This window comes from Pollicipes pollicipes, unplaced genomic scaffold, assembly GCF_011947565.3.
Source record: "Pollicipes pollicipes isolate AB1234 unplaced genomic scaffold, Ppol_2.1 Scaffold_4219;HRSCAF=4965_pilon_pilon_pilon, whole genome shotgun sequence".
NCBI classification, from domain to species: domain Eukaryota; kingdom Metazoa; phylum Arthropoda; class Thecostraca; order Pollicipedomorpha; family Pollicipedidae; genus Pollicipes; species Pollicipes pollicipes.
In genome coordinates, this window is record NW_023596448.1 from 33,603,352 (window position 1) to 33,618,861 (window position 15,510).

Genomic DNA, 15,510 nt, shown 5'->3' on the forward strand with positions numbered 1-15,510 from the left:
GGGCACACAGTTGCGGGTCGGGCAAGTAGCGCAGGGCAGCGAGCGCCTGCTGTTGCACGAGCGGTGCGGCCTGGCAGTGCTAAGTGCTGTCGTGTCACGCCCTGGAGCTGGCGGGACATTGGCCCCCTCGCGGAGCCGAGTGAAAGGCGCGCGCGGTTGTAATTGTGGGAGCCAAGTCCCTGCAGTGTTTCAGACGCGGTAGTCTCCTATGACGCAAAGAGATGAAAAGAGGTGTGTTGCCGTAAGTCGCACATGCGCTTCATCCTCTGCGTGTTGTTGTGTTGGCTTGGACGCGAAGTGGGCGATGTGGTTTATTGACGATGTAAGAAATGGGCGGATGGTGTCCAGCTTAGGATTTACTTGATAGGTATCAACGGTGCGCTTATGTGGGGAACTTCAGTGCCCAGAAGCTCCCGAATGTGAAGACAAAACATGGGGCCGATTTGGGCGGTACATGCAAAGAGGCAGGCGTAGACGCCCCTGAGCTTGTGGCCAGTGCTGGGCGCGTTCCTTCGGCTGCGGGCACGACCTGCACGCGCTGTGCGTCTGACAAACGAGCGCTCATCTGCGAGCCCGAACGATGCCTCCGCGCGTATCTATCGTTGTACTTCACCGACATGTTCACAGGATTTTGCTTCCAAGTGGAGTTTTCCTGACACATAAACAGACAGGGAATAATCTGTCCTCGGCTTCGCGGGAAGATCGCACGTTTCCCTGCTGGCCCATCGTCTGGCAAATATTTATCTGGCGGGAAATGGCGTGAAGGATGCTTCACCACAGCGGATATCGCTCTTGTCTGGGCCGCTGTCCCGTGCTGCTGACGATCCAGGAGCTCATGAATCGCTGTGGAGACTCGCAAACTCGGGCCAGTTTGCGTAGTGTTTCCTCGGGGTCGCCAAATCATGCAGCATCAACAAGCGATGTCAGGGGACCAAGGTGGCCAAATCATAGAGCATCAACAAGCGGTGTCGGGGGACCAAGGTGGCCAAGTTACGGCATCAACAAGCGGTGTCGGGGGACCAAGGTGGCCAATTTATACAGCATCAACAAGCGGTGTCGGGGGACCAAGGTGGCCAAGTTATACAGTACCAACAAGTGGTGTCGGGGAATCAAGGTAGCCAAATCATACATCAACAAGCGATGTCGTGGGGACCAAAGTGGCCAAATCATACAGCATCAGCAAGCGGCGTCGGGGGACCAAGGTGCCAAGTTATACAGCATTAACAAGCGGTGTCGGGGACTAAGTTCATATGTCAGCTGAGCTGCTGAAGACAAAACCCTCCACGCCATCCAAGGGCTCGCGTTGCATTCATTGCTGCATGCGTCTCTCAATGCACCGGGAGTGCGGAGATGGGGGGGGCAGGGGACCACACTCCATTCCACAGGTGGTACGCTTCTTGACATTCCGGGGTTTAATTGCAGCCGACACAGTTTGTTCGTGTCAGAGAGTGTACCGCGTGCGACTGCACAACAGGTTTCCGGACGCAAGGAGCGCTTGGCTGCTGCTACCCGCAGGTCTGGCTGAATATGGCGGCCTGCAGTGGTGACTGACAGCCAGAGGTCAGAACAAATAACACTCGGTGGGGGACCCTGCAAGAACAGCCGGCGTGTGAAATGCCACGAATGCCACGCTGTCGATCAGTACAGCTCGACTGGCCACCAGAGCAGCCGTGCGCCGGTTATTGACCTAGATATATGCGATGCGTGCCCATGCGCCCGCAGGCCTCGTTATCAAGCACAGCATGCGGGCCACATGAAGGCATTCACCGCCACGAATGATGTCAGTAGCCGGGCTTGACCTGGGTAAGATGGGTCGGTACCCTGAGTCAGACTCCCTGCCATGGGATGGGTAGCCTGGGTTGGCCTGTGTACTACGGGCCGTATTCCCAGGTTGGCCTCCTACGTAAGATGGTAGCCTGGGTTGGCTTGCGTACCACGGGATGCCCTGCCTATTCCTGCTCCTGGATGGTTCTATTCAGGCTTGTATGGACATTCGGAGCTGTATTGAACTCCTATGCACATTCACCCAGTACACATATGGTTATTCTGGTATATGGTTATGTCCGTGGTAACATGATTATCAGGTCATGTTGGGGACAAGGGAAAGAAGTCTGGGATGATGGATAGAATGTGCGGACTACGGATACTAGAGTAGAATAAGAAACTGAGTATGGAAAGCAGGTGACGTAGCATGGAGCGTGTTCTGCCTACCAGTATCTGTAGCGCTCATCTGCATCTGTATCTGTATCTGTATTTGTTAGGCGCGCTAGCGTAGCGCTCAACAAGCCCTTAAGGAACACCTTAACAAGGACAGCATGGCGCCCACAGCGACCGTCCGCCGTGCTTCGCACAGTTTTTGCCCATTTGGCCATCGCTGCCGAAAAACGGCCCCGCGTTTTTTCGGTCGTCTTGGGGCAGGTCACTAGAGGCCAGCGCTCGCCGCGGTTGAAGCGCAGAAGGAGGGCGTCAAAGGCCGGACCGAGGTACCGCGGGAGGCTGCCGTTCTCACACAGGCCGCGAGCCAGTGAGTCTGGCCTCGTTGTCTCGCGTCATGTTAATTTCAGATATTAACTGTGTTTGTTAACGTTTTTGTTTGAATCTCGCCAATTTTTTTCGAGGGGAGCACTAGAAAAGAGATGAAAATATTTTTCGAATCTCTTACGGTGTAACGGTGCGGGCTTTTCCAATTTTACATTCAGAAGTGATTGTGGCGTTCAAGTGTTCCCTCTCCCGTAACCGTCTGCCCTGGGTGGTTTTGATTCTTACTTGTCTCCCTCGTCTGCTGGCTGACCTTCTGGTTGTAATCGAGTAAGTCGTTCGGTCAGGCGCATGTGTGCCGCTGAGTTTTGGGTCACCTGGCCCCTTGGTCTCCTGATCTGGTCCCCGTGTCCCTGCTTGTCTGCTCCCCGGATCACGTAGTCCCCTGGTCCCCTGGTCGCCGGGTCCCCTAGTCCCCGGATCCCGTGATCCTCGGGTGCTCGGGTCCCGGCATGCCAGTCACGAGGTCCGCACAACATGCTGATGGTCCTAAGTGGATGCCAGCAGCACAGCTGCGCCTGTCACACCGCTGAGGGGCCGTGCCGCCTGTCACACCCTGAGGGCCGTCCGCCTGACGGAGGGCCGTGCCGCCTGTCACAGCGCTGAGGGGCCGTGCCGCCTGTCACAACGCTGAGGGGCCGTGCCGCCTGTCACACGCTGAGGGGCCGTGCCGCCTGTCACGCTGAGGGCCGTGGACACTGGGGCGCAAATAGCCATTGTATTTGACGCGCCCTTTAAACCATAGGGCTGTCTTTCACACCCTTCTGACCTTCACGGGTTACACATCTCTGCTACCACTGGACGTCCCAACGGCCGGCCCGCTCCTCAATTGCGCCGGAATGACGCGTGGGTGTTGCTATGCGGCGTGTGGCGATGACGGTAAAGGCACATGGAGCTCAAAGCAGGCGTGGGCCGCGAAGCGGCGCTGAAAATGACGGTGGTCTTGTGCCTTGACTGGCAATTTCCAATGGTAGTCTGACCGAGTTTGTCTATTGAAGCGTCGAAACGTGGGTGTACTGGGTAACACGAACCGGAAGGAAAAAGTGAGGTGGGTTAGTTATGTGGGGGGGGGGGAGGGGGGGGGCACGGGAGGGAGCATTTGTTCCTCCTGCCCCTCCCTCCCGCAGCACCGAGATCGAATTTAAAAATCAGCTACGTGTTGTTACCACGGGTGAACCGAAGACTCTTGCCGCCCACCATTCTCCTGGTGGCGTGTCAGGCATGGTTTGGGCGATGACGCCGCGGTAATCTCGGGGCCACACGTCTCGCCGGATGTTGTGGGCGTATGGGCAGGGGAGGAGATGACCACATCCGTCAGATGACGCTCGTTCGGCGGCGCCCTGATATGGAGCGTGGGTGGACTGGTTGCGATCGACTGCTGTGTGTGCAGTCGGCGCGCCTTATTGTTCGCATCGTCGCAGCGGGATGGGTGAGCGGAGCTCACGGGTTTTGGTCATATCAAACGCTCTGTTCATCGCCGTGTTTTTAGCGTGCAATGCTTAAGTCGATAACATTTCATGATGCATTTCCTTATACCCCCACAACATGCCCCCATTAGATGCCCGTTATATGGTTTTATGCTTGGCGCCCTCTGGCCCCAGCGATTTTTTGAACAGCACGTCGCCCCAAAAGCGTCGCGAGACATTTCATTCCAGCACTTCGCCACTGCTGCGTGAACCTTCCCATCACCGTTAACAATCATTTCCTGGAGCGCAGCAGCCGCCTTTCTCGAGCATTGGGTATCCATTCGTAACCTGCGCGCCCATGCAGGTCGAAGAAGGAAACGTCAGGAACGAGCCGACTCGAATTATGATGCGCGGCATTATAACCCGGGTAGCCAGGGAGATGAGCCTCCCTCTTCAAGCATGGGTATACGTTCAGCTTAACCCAGACAACTGGGGTGGGTGGTCAGAGTCACGTACGTTACTGGAGACCACACCCGGAGCATTCATCGCTCGGTTTGGCACGTGCTGAAAAGCGGTCAGAGAACGTTTCCAAGCTGGGTGTAATTGCATCTACTCTCCGGTCCAGGCAGGAGAAGGGATTGCCAGTTTGTGTGGTGTCACTTGTGACCGAGAGCTAAGGTCAGCAAGGGGCGGTATTACCGATCCATCTGGTTGATCTCAGCCCGTTGCAGACGCAGTTCCAGGTGCGTTGCTGCCATTGTGCAGTCTTGATGTATAGTATTTTGATATTCAAACACATTCAACTCTTTCTCTACTTGAAGCAAAACTTCTTAGCTGCTGACTGCGTGTGCGCAATGTTCGGACGTTTCAAGGGGATGGCACGCAGAGCAATGTGGCTTACGACAGGGAATGAAACCGCACAAAAGCTTGGGAGGGACATAGTCTATGTCGCAGAGTCCACGTGCCGTATTCGTCCGATATTCATCGAACACCTGCGAGAAGTCAGCAACCAGACAGAGATGGTCCCTTTCGGCGACCAGTTTTGACCCAACTATACATATGCTGGAATTCAGGCAGTTACGAAATACGAACCCTTTATGCGTTTGTGGAACGCAAAGTCGTATGCAGAGCACAGGACCATTCAGAGAGAGAAATCAATGAATTGATTCTTATAAGAAGTCTGCAACTATACGTGAACGCGCAGGGGGTCATCATGACCGATTATCGAATGCGAAAATGTCAGTAATATCTTTTTCCCAGTTGTTCAACGAGGAATGATGTTATTGGTACTGTTCCTATTTATGTCAAATGCTCCTCGCAGGTGTACTGAGGAACTTACGGAGGGTAATTGTGAACAGGGCCACCAAAGAACAGCGACTAGAATATGGGTAAAACGTGGAATCAAAACACGCGCTACACACCAATATTATCAGCCGTTCAGTTTCCTTTTCAAGTCGGGCGGCTCCATCTGCACCTAGTTGGGCTCCAGCCCTCGCCTTAAATATCTTACAAACGTTGTGTTTAGTTTCCATGCCGACACCCCCAGGACTCTGACCCGCTTTGTGCGCCTCCAGATGCTGGGGTCGACTGGCTGACCCAGTGTCGCCCTCTGTCCGCAGCTGTCGGGGACAATTCGCGCCGCCTCTGGCTTTGACCCGGCCGCCGACGGCCATACGCTCCGCAAGGCCATGAAGGGCCTGGGCACGGACGAGAAGGCCATCATCAGCGTGCTCTGCAGACGGAACAACGCACAGCGCCAGCAGATCGCCGTCCAGTACAAGAGCGGTTACGGTCGGGTACGTGCTCGGTGTTCTGACGACGCGGGGGTCGGTGCTCAGGGCTGCGATGAGGGATCACAATAAAAGGGATCATAATGACATTGGTGGGATCGCCAAGGTCACGCTCCGCCGAACTTTTCGTTTTGTCTTTTGAACTTTGGTTTTCTTTTCGTTGCCCAGCTGACGAACTTTTGATTTCAGTTCAGGAGGCAAGTATATTTCGGATGTCGCGTGGCGTTTGTGACATGTCCAAAGCCTGAGTGAGGCGTGGATCCGGTAGGATGTAGGTAGGACGAAACTTGCACGCTTTGGACACGCCAAAACTTTCCACTCCACGCAGTTTTGTTTGGCATAGTATTGCTAGCCTGTGCCACTCCATCGCTTTCGTTGCTATCCTCAGTTCGCGACGCTCTCCGCCTGCGCCACCAGCGCCTGACCGCCCCCCCTCCCCCTCCCCCCCGCCATTCGCAGGACCTGATCAAGGACCTGAAAGTCGGAGCTGGGCGGCAAGTTCGAGGACGTGATCCTGGGTCTGATGATGCCGCCCTACGAGTACCTGGCGCAGCAGCTGTACAAGGCCATGGAAGGCTTGGGCACGGACGAGGACGTGCTGTTCGAGACGCTGTGCACGCACAGCAACGCGGAGGTCCGCGCAATTAAGGAGACGTACCAGAGAAGTACGCAGACCGGCGCCGAGTGCGCAGTGTCCCCACCTAGCGGCAGGGCAGGGTCCTCGCGGATGTCGTCCGGAGGAGTGCGGGGACGCGATGAGCCACTGGGTGGTCGTTTCTTTTCCTGTGGGTAGCGGCGGAGAACGTGGCTGAGGTTGGGGTCAACCCGCTTTTCTGACGTAAAGGGCTGGTCAGTATTCGATGCGCTGGAGAAGACCGCGGAGAACATCGCCGCTGCGTTATGGCTTTTCGGCACGGGGATTGTACGGGGTCGCGGTTTAGGCAGCAGCCACTGTTAGTCCACAAATGAGCCACCGTTTTACTGTATATGACACCGATGATAGTTTTACCGATGACACCGATGATAGTTTTACCGATGACACCGATGATAGTTTTACCGATGACACCGATGATAGTTTTACCGATGACACCGATGATAGTTTTACCGATGACACCGATGATAGTTTTAGTATGATAGATAGTATTAGCGAGTTTACAGTTATACTGATCTAGCAATGAAGAGTATGCCTCTTATAGTGATCATGGCCCATTTGGTGTGGTTGCAGTGTACAATCGTAACTTGGAGAGGGACGTGCATAAAGAGACGAGCGGCCATTTCAGGAAAATTCTCACAGCTCTTCTGCAGGTAAGGTTGTGGTGGCCTTTGTCCTCTGACCCTGCCTGGGCGTGGTAGAGTGAGGGCTAGGCAAAACACCTAATTACTGCTCCGAACAGAGGGGAATGAGGCATAATCCAACTAGACCCATATCAAACAGCTGTGCGCAGTAAAAGCTTATTTAGCTGCCTGTGTGGGGGCCTTCGCCCACTCGCTTACATCATGCTTGATGCCAAATATGACATAAAACGCTAAAGATATGCTGAAAATACATGGCAGACTATTAACGTTGATTACTGCTAATACTGCTTTGCTTCCGTCGGAGTACGCTGCGTTAAAAATGGAAAAATGTAAAAAAAAGGAAAAAAATGGAATGCAGCTGGAATACAACCTACGTTCAGCGCTTTCCAGTCATGGAATCTCACTGCCGTCCCCACACTACACATACAGACAAGCTCACTGAGGACACCCCCCTTCCCCGAACCACCGACGGCTGGTTGGCGCTGCGCATGCTGTGTCTCTGCTGGCTATGCACAGCTGGAGCGCGGGTGGTGGCCTGCCCTGACTGTCTCTCACCACTGCCCGGGCCGGGTCCCCCGCCGCCCCCGGGGGGACCGTCACAGCCCGTCCGCTCTGACCTGCAGTGTACCCACCGGTCCTCTGGAGCAGTCGTATCGCTACAGAGTGTCAGGCGACCAACTTCAAAGCGTCCTGGCTCACGGCCATCCTGCAGGGTGAGGGCAGGTGGCGCGACTTGGGGATAGGATGGTGGCGCGACTGAGGAGAGGTGGCGCAAACCGAGGGAAGGTGGCGCGGCCGAGGGGAGGTGGCGCGACCGAGGGGAGGTGGCACATAATGAGGGAGGTGGCGACGGGGGAGACAGCGGCGATTGAGGGAGGTGGCGACGACTTGGGGAGTTGGCGCGACTTGGGGAGGTGGCGCGACTGGCGGGGAGGTAGGCTGCGCGACTTGTGGATGGTGGCGCGACTGAGGGGACGGTGGCGCGACCGAGGGAAGGTAGCGCAACTGAGGGGGATTGGTGCGCGACCGAGGGGAAGGTTGGCGCGACCGAGGGGAGGTGGCGCGACTTGGGGAAGGTGCGCAACTGAGGGGAGGTGGCGGACTGGGGAGACAGCGCGATTGAGGGAGGTGGTACGGCGGGCACACGGCCGGCCAGCCGACCACGCGCAGTTTGGGGGCGTTGTGGCGGCCGGATACAGTCAGAGCTCGTATAGGACATCTGACGAGGGCTGCGTATTCTCTGATTTATTTGCGGGGCTGCGTCACGCAGGTAGGACGCAGCAGTGTCTGAGATTCAGGTCTTCTAGGGGAACGGATAGGGGGGGGGGGGGGGCTACTAGGGACGGACGGACTACTAGTCAACGCGGCACTGTCCTAGAAGAAATGTCTTGGGGAGACCAGGACTCCATCTCGTGTAGAAAGCACAACACTCGGTGCGTACGCCCCAGCCCACCACCATTCATAAGGCTGTGTGAACGTGCAGTCACTGCACTGAGGTGAAGGACCGCATGTTTGTCATTGCCATTTCCGATGACCCGGACTGGGTCCGAGACACGCAGAAAACCGCGCGCCATATCCTCTAGCACGTGACCAACAGCGGGTGTGCTTGGCCGCGCACCCCTCATTTCATCGTCAAGAAAACGCTGTGCCGGAGTTGCCGTGACTCATTCAGCTGATGAAATAGGGATGTGTCAGGTCGGGGCAGGAACGCAAACATAGGAATCGATTGAACTAAAAAGGGCGCACACTACGTGAATCAGCAATCCCTCCTAACTGCTGTACCGCATGCCCTTAATGCGTTGACGTCGCGTGCTTCCACGCGTTTGGTTGTGGTCGGCAGCCTCTCAGAGCCATTCACCCCCGACAGCCTGAGTAGGATGCTGCAGAGCTTGCTTGTGACGCTTCGGTGACGTTGGTGTTGGGACGGACAGAGTACGCTCTGGCTGTTACCGATTTGACCTTTGACGCTGTCCTCGCGTCTGCTTTGCCTTATGAAGCACTTCCCCCTCCCGAGAAGTGTGGCCTAGCCGGCTGTGGTGCTGTGCCCGTATCCTCGTTGTCCGGACGCTCATCATCGGGCGACAGCTGGGGCCATCTACAGCTCTATGCAGCACCGAAGCTGTGTACTTCACTCGTCTGATCATGTTTACGTTGGGTTGCGTTAGTTACCACGTCTTTGTGTAATCAAGCTCTGGATAGATTGTTTTAGCATGATAAAGATAAATCTCACCCACTAATTTAAAGTGGCATCGTATTCCCGCAGATGTGTTTATGCATCGCGAATAATGATGTCAAAATGTCGTGGCACTTGCTGTCGAGAAATGGTTATTATTATTATGCGTACTTTTTCCACTATGACCGTCCGGGCTTCAGGCCAAGCGACGCAGAAAGTCATGCATTCCGCCACGCCATCAAGCAGCTCGTGCTGACCTTTGACCCTCGGCAGGCGAGCTCGTGCTGATCTCTGACCCTCGGCAGGCGAACCGCGACGAGTCGGGCCGGGTGGACCAGGCCAAGGCGGCTAACCAGGCGCAGGCGCTTTACAAGGCCGGTGAGAAGCCTGCAGCTGCTGAGCCTGACCCCCAGGTGACACGGCTCCAGCCCGTCGTCCTGGCGCAGTGTCCCACGTCCCAACTAAGCCTGACGTCCGGGCGGCGCAAGCTCCATCCCGTCGTCCTGGCGCAAGTGTCCCACGTCCCGACTGAGCCTGACGCCCGGGGCGCGCGGCTCCAACCCCGTCGTCCGGGCGCAGTGTCCCACGTCCCGACTGAGCCTGACGCCCGGGCGGCGCAGCTCCACCCCGGCGTCCTGGCGCGGTGTCCCACGTCCCAACTGAGCCTGACGTCCAGGCGGCGCAGCTCCACCCCGGCGTCCTGGCGCAGTGTCCCACGTCCCAAACTGAGCCTGACGCCCAGGCGGCACAGCTCCAACCCCGTCGTCCTGGCGCAGTTGTCCCATGTCCCAACTGAGCCTGACGCCCAGGCGGCACAGCTCCACCCCCGTCGCCCTGGCGCAGTGTCCCACGTCCCGACTGAGCCCGACGCCCGAGCGGCGCAGCTCCACCCCGTCGCCCTGGCGCAGTGTCCCACGTCCCAACTGAGCCTGACGCCCAGGCGGCACAACTCCACCCCGTTCGTCCTGGAGCAGTGTCCCACGTCCCGACACGCCCCGCTCGATCATAGCTGCACCGCGCCGGTCCACCTTGGAGCTGCCCGACCCGCCCGGCTCTCCGGTCCCAGCCCGGGCAGCCAAAGTGACCCTTTCAGACGGGCGCAGCTACGAAACGGCCTGTTTTTATCTTTTTTTTCTTTCTTTTTTTTGGTTGAGAGAGTCCCATGGCACCAATCCAACCAGAGCCCGCGCGCCCGCGAGCCCGTTGGGCATGACTCTGGCGTCATTGTTTACGTCTCAGAGGCTGCAACCGCTCCGCGGGGTTGACTCTGTATCACGCAGAGTCGTTGCGGGGCTGGACAATCTGCTTGCGTTGCGCTCGTGGCGTTCGGTGTTGGCTGACAACTTTGGTCTTTCGAGTCTATGAAAAGTTTGTATATGCTGTCTTACGTCAATAACACGGGTGTTGATTTTTATCGTTTTGGGTGGACCCCTGCCCCCCTCCCCCTTCCCCCTATGGTCTGACTTGGCCCCCTACTGTAAGTCGGTCGTCCCCTAGCCTTCTGGAGATTTAGTGCGAGAAGAACGTTAAGAATGGGAGCTATAGGCTGTTAGTATTCTGGGGAAGTTTGTAGGAGATGTAAGAGAGATAAGAATGTCTCTATCTCTCAATAGTGAAAGCCAACAAAGACAGTGAACACCGCAATGTCTTGTCCAGCTAAGTACAGATGATTAAGCCAGTCACAGTTTTAGGCCTCCACGTTCATACAGTATTTGCTCGATCATTTTCTGTGTTTACTACGTGCCGCATGATTGTTTTTACACCATCCATGTCTGCCGGACTCTATTCGATTTTTGTTACAAGACCTTATCCAGCGATGTTTGAACTTCTACAGCCTGCAATAATTTGCATTATTCTGCATTAACGTGTTATCCAAGGCTTGCAAAACGAACAAGACTTGGTCGTGTCAGTGAACCGTTGATCAATGAAAACAAACCCGTCGCATATTAGCACACAAAACGTGACCGAATCGACTAGCCGTCGCCCACAAGTCGAATCTACATTACGAAGGCACCATTGACATGTGCCTAACGTTCCACTTCGACGCCAGTTTTTCAACGAAATAGTCTCAAAAGCACGATGATCGACGCCCGCCGACTGAGCCATAGCCGTTAATGGCCGACGACCATTAACCGATCATTAAACGACCATTAATGGCCCACCGCCAAAACTACACAAGTCGTGCCGAGAATACTTGACTGAGTTTACTGAGAGTGCTGATTTCCAGCCTAAAGCCCGTCCTGCGATCAGGGGCTTCCGAGACAGTCTGGAATAGTGGCGCGCATCAACTACCACTCTGTATCCTGGTGTTGTATGATGTATTGTATTTTGTTTTTCTTCACAACCATCCGTGGGGTGAATTTTCAGGTTTCGGCTTGTTACAACGTTTGCTAGCTTAGGGTCGTTACATCACTCACTCACTCGTTGCAACACATCACAAGAAAATATTTATACAAAACAGGTGATGCCACGAACTTAACTATAAGATGTAATACTACGAACTAGACTATAAAATATGATAACATACAGCATGATAAAGTACGGTACGATAAATACGATCCGATAAATATGGTCCGATAAATACGATCCAATAAATACGATGCGGTCACACAGGTAACCAGCATAGGTTTAAAACTAAGACGCATCACCTAAACATTTGCGTTTTGAAATGCGAGTTTTTAATCCCTCAGAATTCAGAGATGAAGACAGATTGGCGGTCGAGGGCAGGCGGCTCCAAGTTGCCGCGGCACGATAAGGAAAGCATACAAATCCCGAAGGTGTGCACGCGAAACAACATCTTAAGTCACTTGACAACGGCCTATGTGCTACATCAGCCCCATGCTGATAACTGAAAGCCGGCGTCGACCGTCAACGCCCCCTAAAAAAGAAAGAAAATATTATGCTGCCCGACGACGACATCTTCCTCCGAGGAAGAGCGAGACAGCGAGATGGAGCGGAGATGTGGCTTCCTTTTCAGTTGTGTTCAGCTCTTTTGTATTCATGTGTTTTCCATTCGGTTTTCATTTTTAGTCGTTCCTTATTCAGCTGTTTCCTGTTCGGTGGTTTTCTTTTCAGTCTAGCCCCCCCCCCTCCCCTCAACTTTGAGAAAGAAGCGAGTCAAATCCAGGGAAGAACCTGTTATAGTACATTTTGGGTAAGTTTAGTCATTTTCCCCAGCTTATCACACAAACGCGTCCTGCGAAACTACTCCCCTGAGGTTGAGGCTTAATGATCGTGACACGCGACAAATTTAGCACATTACTTCAGCATCCATCATCAACATGCAAAACAAAGTACACTTGCAACTACCATTGTACAACATGCGACTAGTGAAACAGACTCTTAAACACATTAAACATCAGAATGTAAGACGCGAGAGTACGCTCGACAAATAATTTTTAATGATAGTGGGGCTGGAATATTCTAGGTTTTTGACGGTGGTCCGAGTGATAAGCAAGTGATATATTTATCTGTCGACTTCACCATTCGTGTACGTGTTGTTCACTAGTTATCGTTTGGCACGGCTGAGTTCAGCGTGTAAAAGCTCATAATTTGAACACATGAGCAATGCCCCACAAACACATGCTTTGACAACACTCTTTTTTATCTGACCCGACGCGATCCTGCCCCCTCCCCCCTCAGCATTCATTTGGGAAAATCAACATCCGTGGTCCATAATGGACGCTGTTTTACGTATCAGTAGTATGGAGTCTTCCCAGAGAACACAACCCCGACCAGACCTGTTAATCTGGTATCTGGTAAACATCTAATTCGTTCCGATAATCTAATGAAAGGCTAGATCCGAATAGGATGGCAATAGCATACAATGCATACCATGTGGGCGGCATCCATGCGTCATACCGGTGGTAGCGTTTATTTCAGCGAATTTCTTGCCACTGCCCTGCACTTACCCACCTCGTGACTTCACGCCAGTGTGTGCTGCGAGTCCGCTGGCCAAGTGGCGCTACAGCACCATCTCTCTTCAGGCGAGAAGAAGCTGGGCACAGACGAGGAGACGTTCAACGTGATCCTGGTGACGCAGAACCCTGCTCAGCTGCAGGCCATCATGGCCGAGTACGAGAAGATCTCCAAGAAGGGCTTCATCAAGGCCATCGAGTCGGAGACGAGCGGGGACTACCGCCAGGCTCTGATGGCGATTGGTGAGTGTGCCGGGCCGCTCGCTTGCCGCTGGGCTGGCCTGACGAGCGGGGACTACCGCCAGGCTCTGATGGGATTGGTGAGTGTGCCGGCCGCTCGCTCTGCCGCTGGGCTGGCCTGACGAGCGGGGACTACCGCCAGGCTGATGGCGATTGGTGAGTGTGCCGGCCGCTCGCTCTGCCGCTGGGCTGGCCTGACGAGCGGGGATTACCGCCAGGCTCTGATGGCGGTTGGTGAGCGTGCCGGCGGCCCGGACTGCCGCTGGGCTGGCCTGACGAGCGAGGCTGCTGCTGTGTCATCCAGTGTCGCGACCTCTCATCTCGGTTGAGGGGAAAACCAAACCGCGGCAGGTAGCAAGCCGCTTACCCGCACGCTCCGGTTATGGCACTGGTACGATAGGAGCGCGCGATTTTGTTGCCGACCCTTGTCCACTTTCGTCGCTGTCAGAATCGCATCTCGTATCCCGGGTCCATGTCTATATCCCTATGCACATTGCCCACATACATTTGATACACAACGCTCCACCAATGGTGTAGTTCCCTTTTGAGCTGGGGTGGGGAAGCTTCATCCTCCCCCGCCCAACTTGGGCTCCATGCCCTCAACTTTGGGAAGAAAGTTGACCAGATCTGGGAAAAACCTATTTTGCTGGCATATTTTGGGGCTTAGCTGGGTCATTCTTTGCTGTTCAGTACCCAACTCACTTTGTGAAACTACACCCCTACTCTCGACCCCCATCGGCAGCTACCTCCTCTGTCATTGATCGGCACCTGCCCCTATCTTCCATCGACTTTTGCCCGTCTCCTGCTTCTGATCGAGAGGTACAGTTTCCCATTCAGTGGAGGGGGGGGGGGAGGGGCTTTGAGGTGTGTTGAGTCATTTTTGCTTATCAGCGCCTCCCCCCCCCCCCCCGACAACTCAATTTGCGGACTACCCTCCTGCACTGAACGGTGTTCTGTTACGGGCCTGGGTGCATCATACTCGGTCAAGGACAGAAATCCTTCTCCTATGTCACTGACCTGAGTTTGTCTCCCGCCTCTGGCCCGCGTTTGAACCACTCTTTCCCTGGCGTCCCCTCCGTGCCCCTGCCGTACCCGGCTGACTCCCGTGCCCCCCCCCCCCCCCCGTCCCCTGCCGTGTCCGGCTGACTCCCGTCTCCTCCCGCGCTCGGCTGACTCCGTCCCTCCCGTGTCCGACTGACTCCCGTCCTCTCCCGCGCCCGGATGACTCCCGTCCCCTCCCGTGCCCGGCTGACCTCGCCCCCTGCCGTGCCCGGCCAACATCCGTCCCCCGCCGTGCCCGGCTGACTCCCGTCCCCTCCGGTGCCCGGCTGACTCCCGTCCCCCCCGTGTCCGGCTGACTCCTGTTCCCCTCCCGTCCCTTCCGCACCCGGCTGACTCCGTCCCTCCCGTGCCCGACTGACTCCCGTTCCCCTCCCGTGTCCGGCTGACTCCGTGCCCCTCCCGGCCCCTTCCGTGCCCGGCTGACTCCCGTGCGTCCCGCAGTGAAGAGCTCGCTGAATCGGACGGCCTACTTCGCCGAGCGCATGCGTGACACCATGAAGGGGCTCGGCACCCGCGACAACGACCTCATCCGCCTGATCGTGTCGCGCGCGAGTACGACCTGGCCAACATCAAGCAGGAGTACCTCAAGCTGTACGGCAAGACGCTGGAGAAGGACGTGGCGGTGAGTCGGCCGTGCGAGAGAAAGCCCGGCGCAGGCGACGGTGGGGAGAGAGCTACGCTACCCTCCACGCTTGGCGCAGCAGCTCGACCGCCCATCGAACTCCGTCGAGAGCAACATCGCGTTTTCGTAGCTCACTCGACTTGCTCTAGTTGTGTGTGATGTGGGACAAAGAAGATGCACTGCTTTGTCCCACAGCACACCCGAATCATCTTGATTTACCATCTCGCTCAAATGACTAATCCGTTGGTATGATGGGTTTTTTTCTTTCAGGCCTTCTCGGCGGTTGACCACCGCTCCCATCAACCCATGCTGCATCAGTGTCTCTTTGTCATACGGTGGAGTGGGGTCCCCACGCTCACTATGAGCCCTGACCCCCCATGTCCTTTTCCAGAGCGAGACGTCTGGCGACTACAGGAGGGCGCTGGTATGATCGTGGAGGGCAACATGAGGACACACCGTCCGCGCG

The 15,510-nt window shown here is 55.6% G+C and overlaps 1 protein-coding gene across 1 annotated transcript in view; it reads left to right on the forward strand.

Annotated features, from left to right (window-relative positions):
- Nucleotides 1–15,474, forward strand: part of LOC119095925 (annexin A4-like) — a 20,438-nt gene extending 4,964 nt beyond the window's left edge. The window contains 9 exon segments of the mRNA XM_037218777.1: nucleotides 5,564–5,740; nucleotides 6,194–6,211; nucleotides 6,213–6,399; nucleotides 6,960–7,039; nucleotides 9,509–9,581; nucleotides 13,190–13,363; nucleotides 14,864–14,968; nucleotides 14,971–15,044; nucleotides 15,436–15,474. Coding sequence (XP_037074672.1) covers nucleotides 5,564–5,740; nucleotides 6,194–6,211; nucleotides 6,213–6,399; nucleotides 6,960–7,039; nucleotides 9,509–9,581; nucleotides 13,190–13,363; nucleotides 14,864–14,968; nucleotides 14,971–15,044; nucleotides 15,436–15,474 — 927 coding nt within the window.
- Nucleotides 15,475–15,510: the final 36 nt, after the last annotated feature.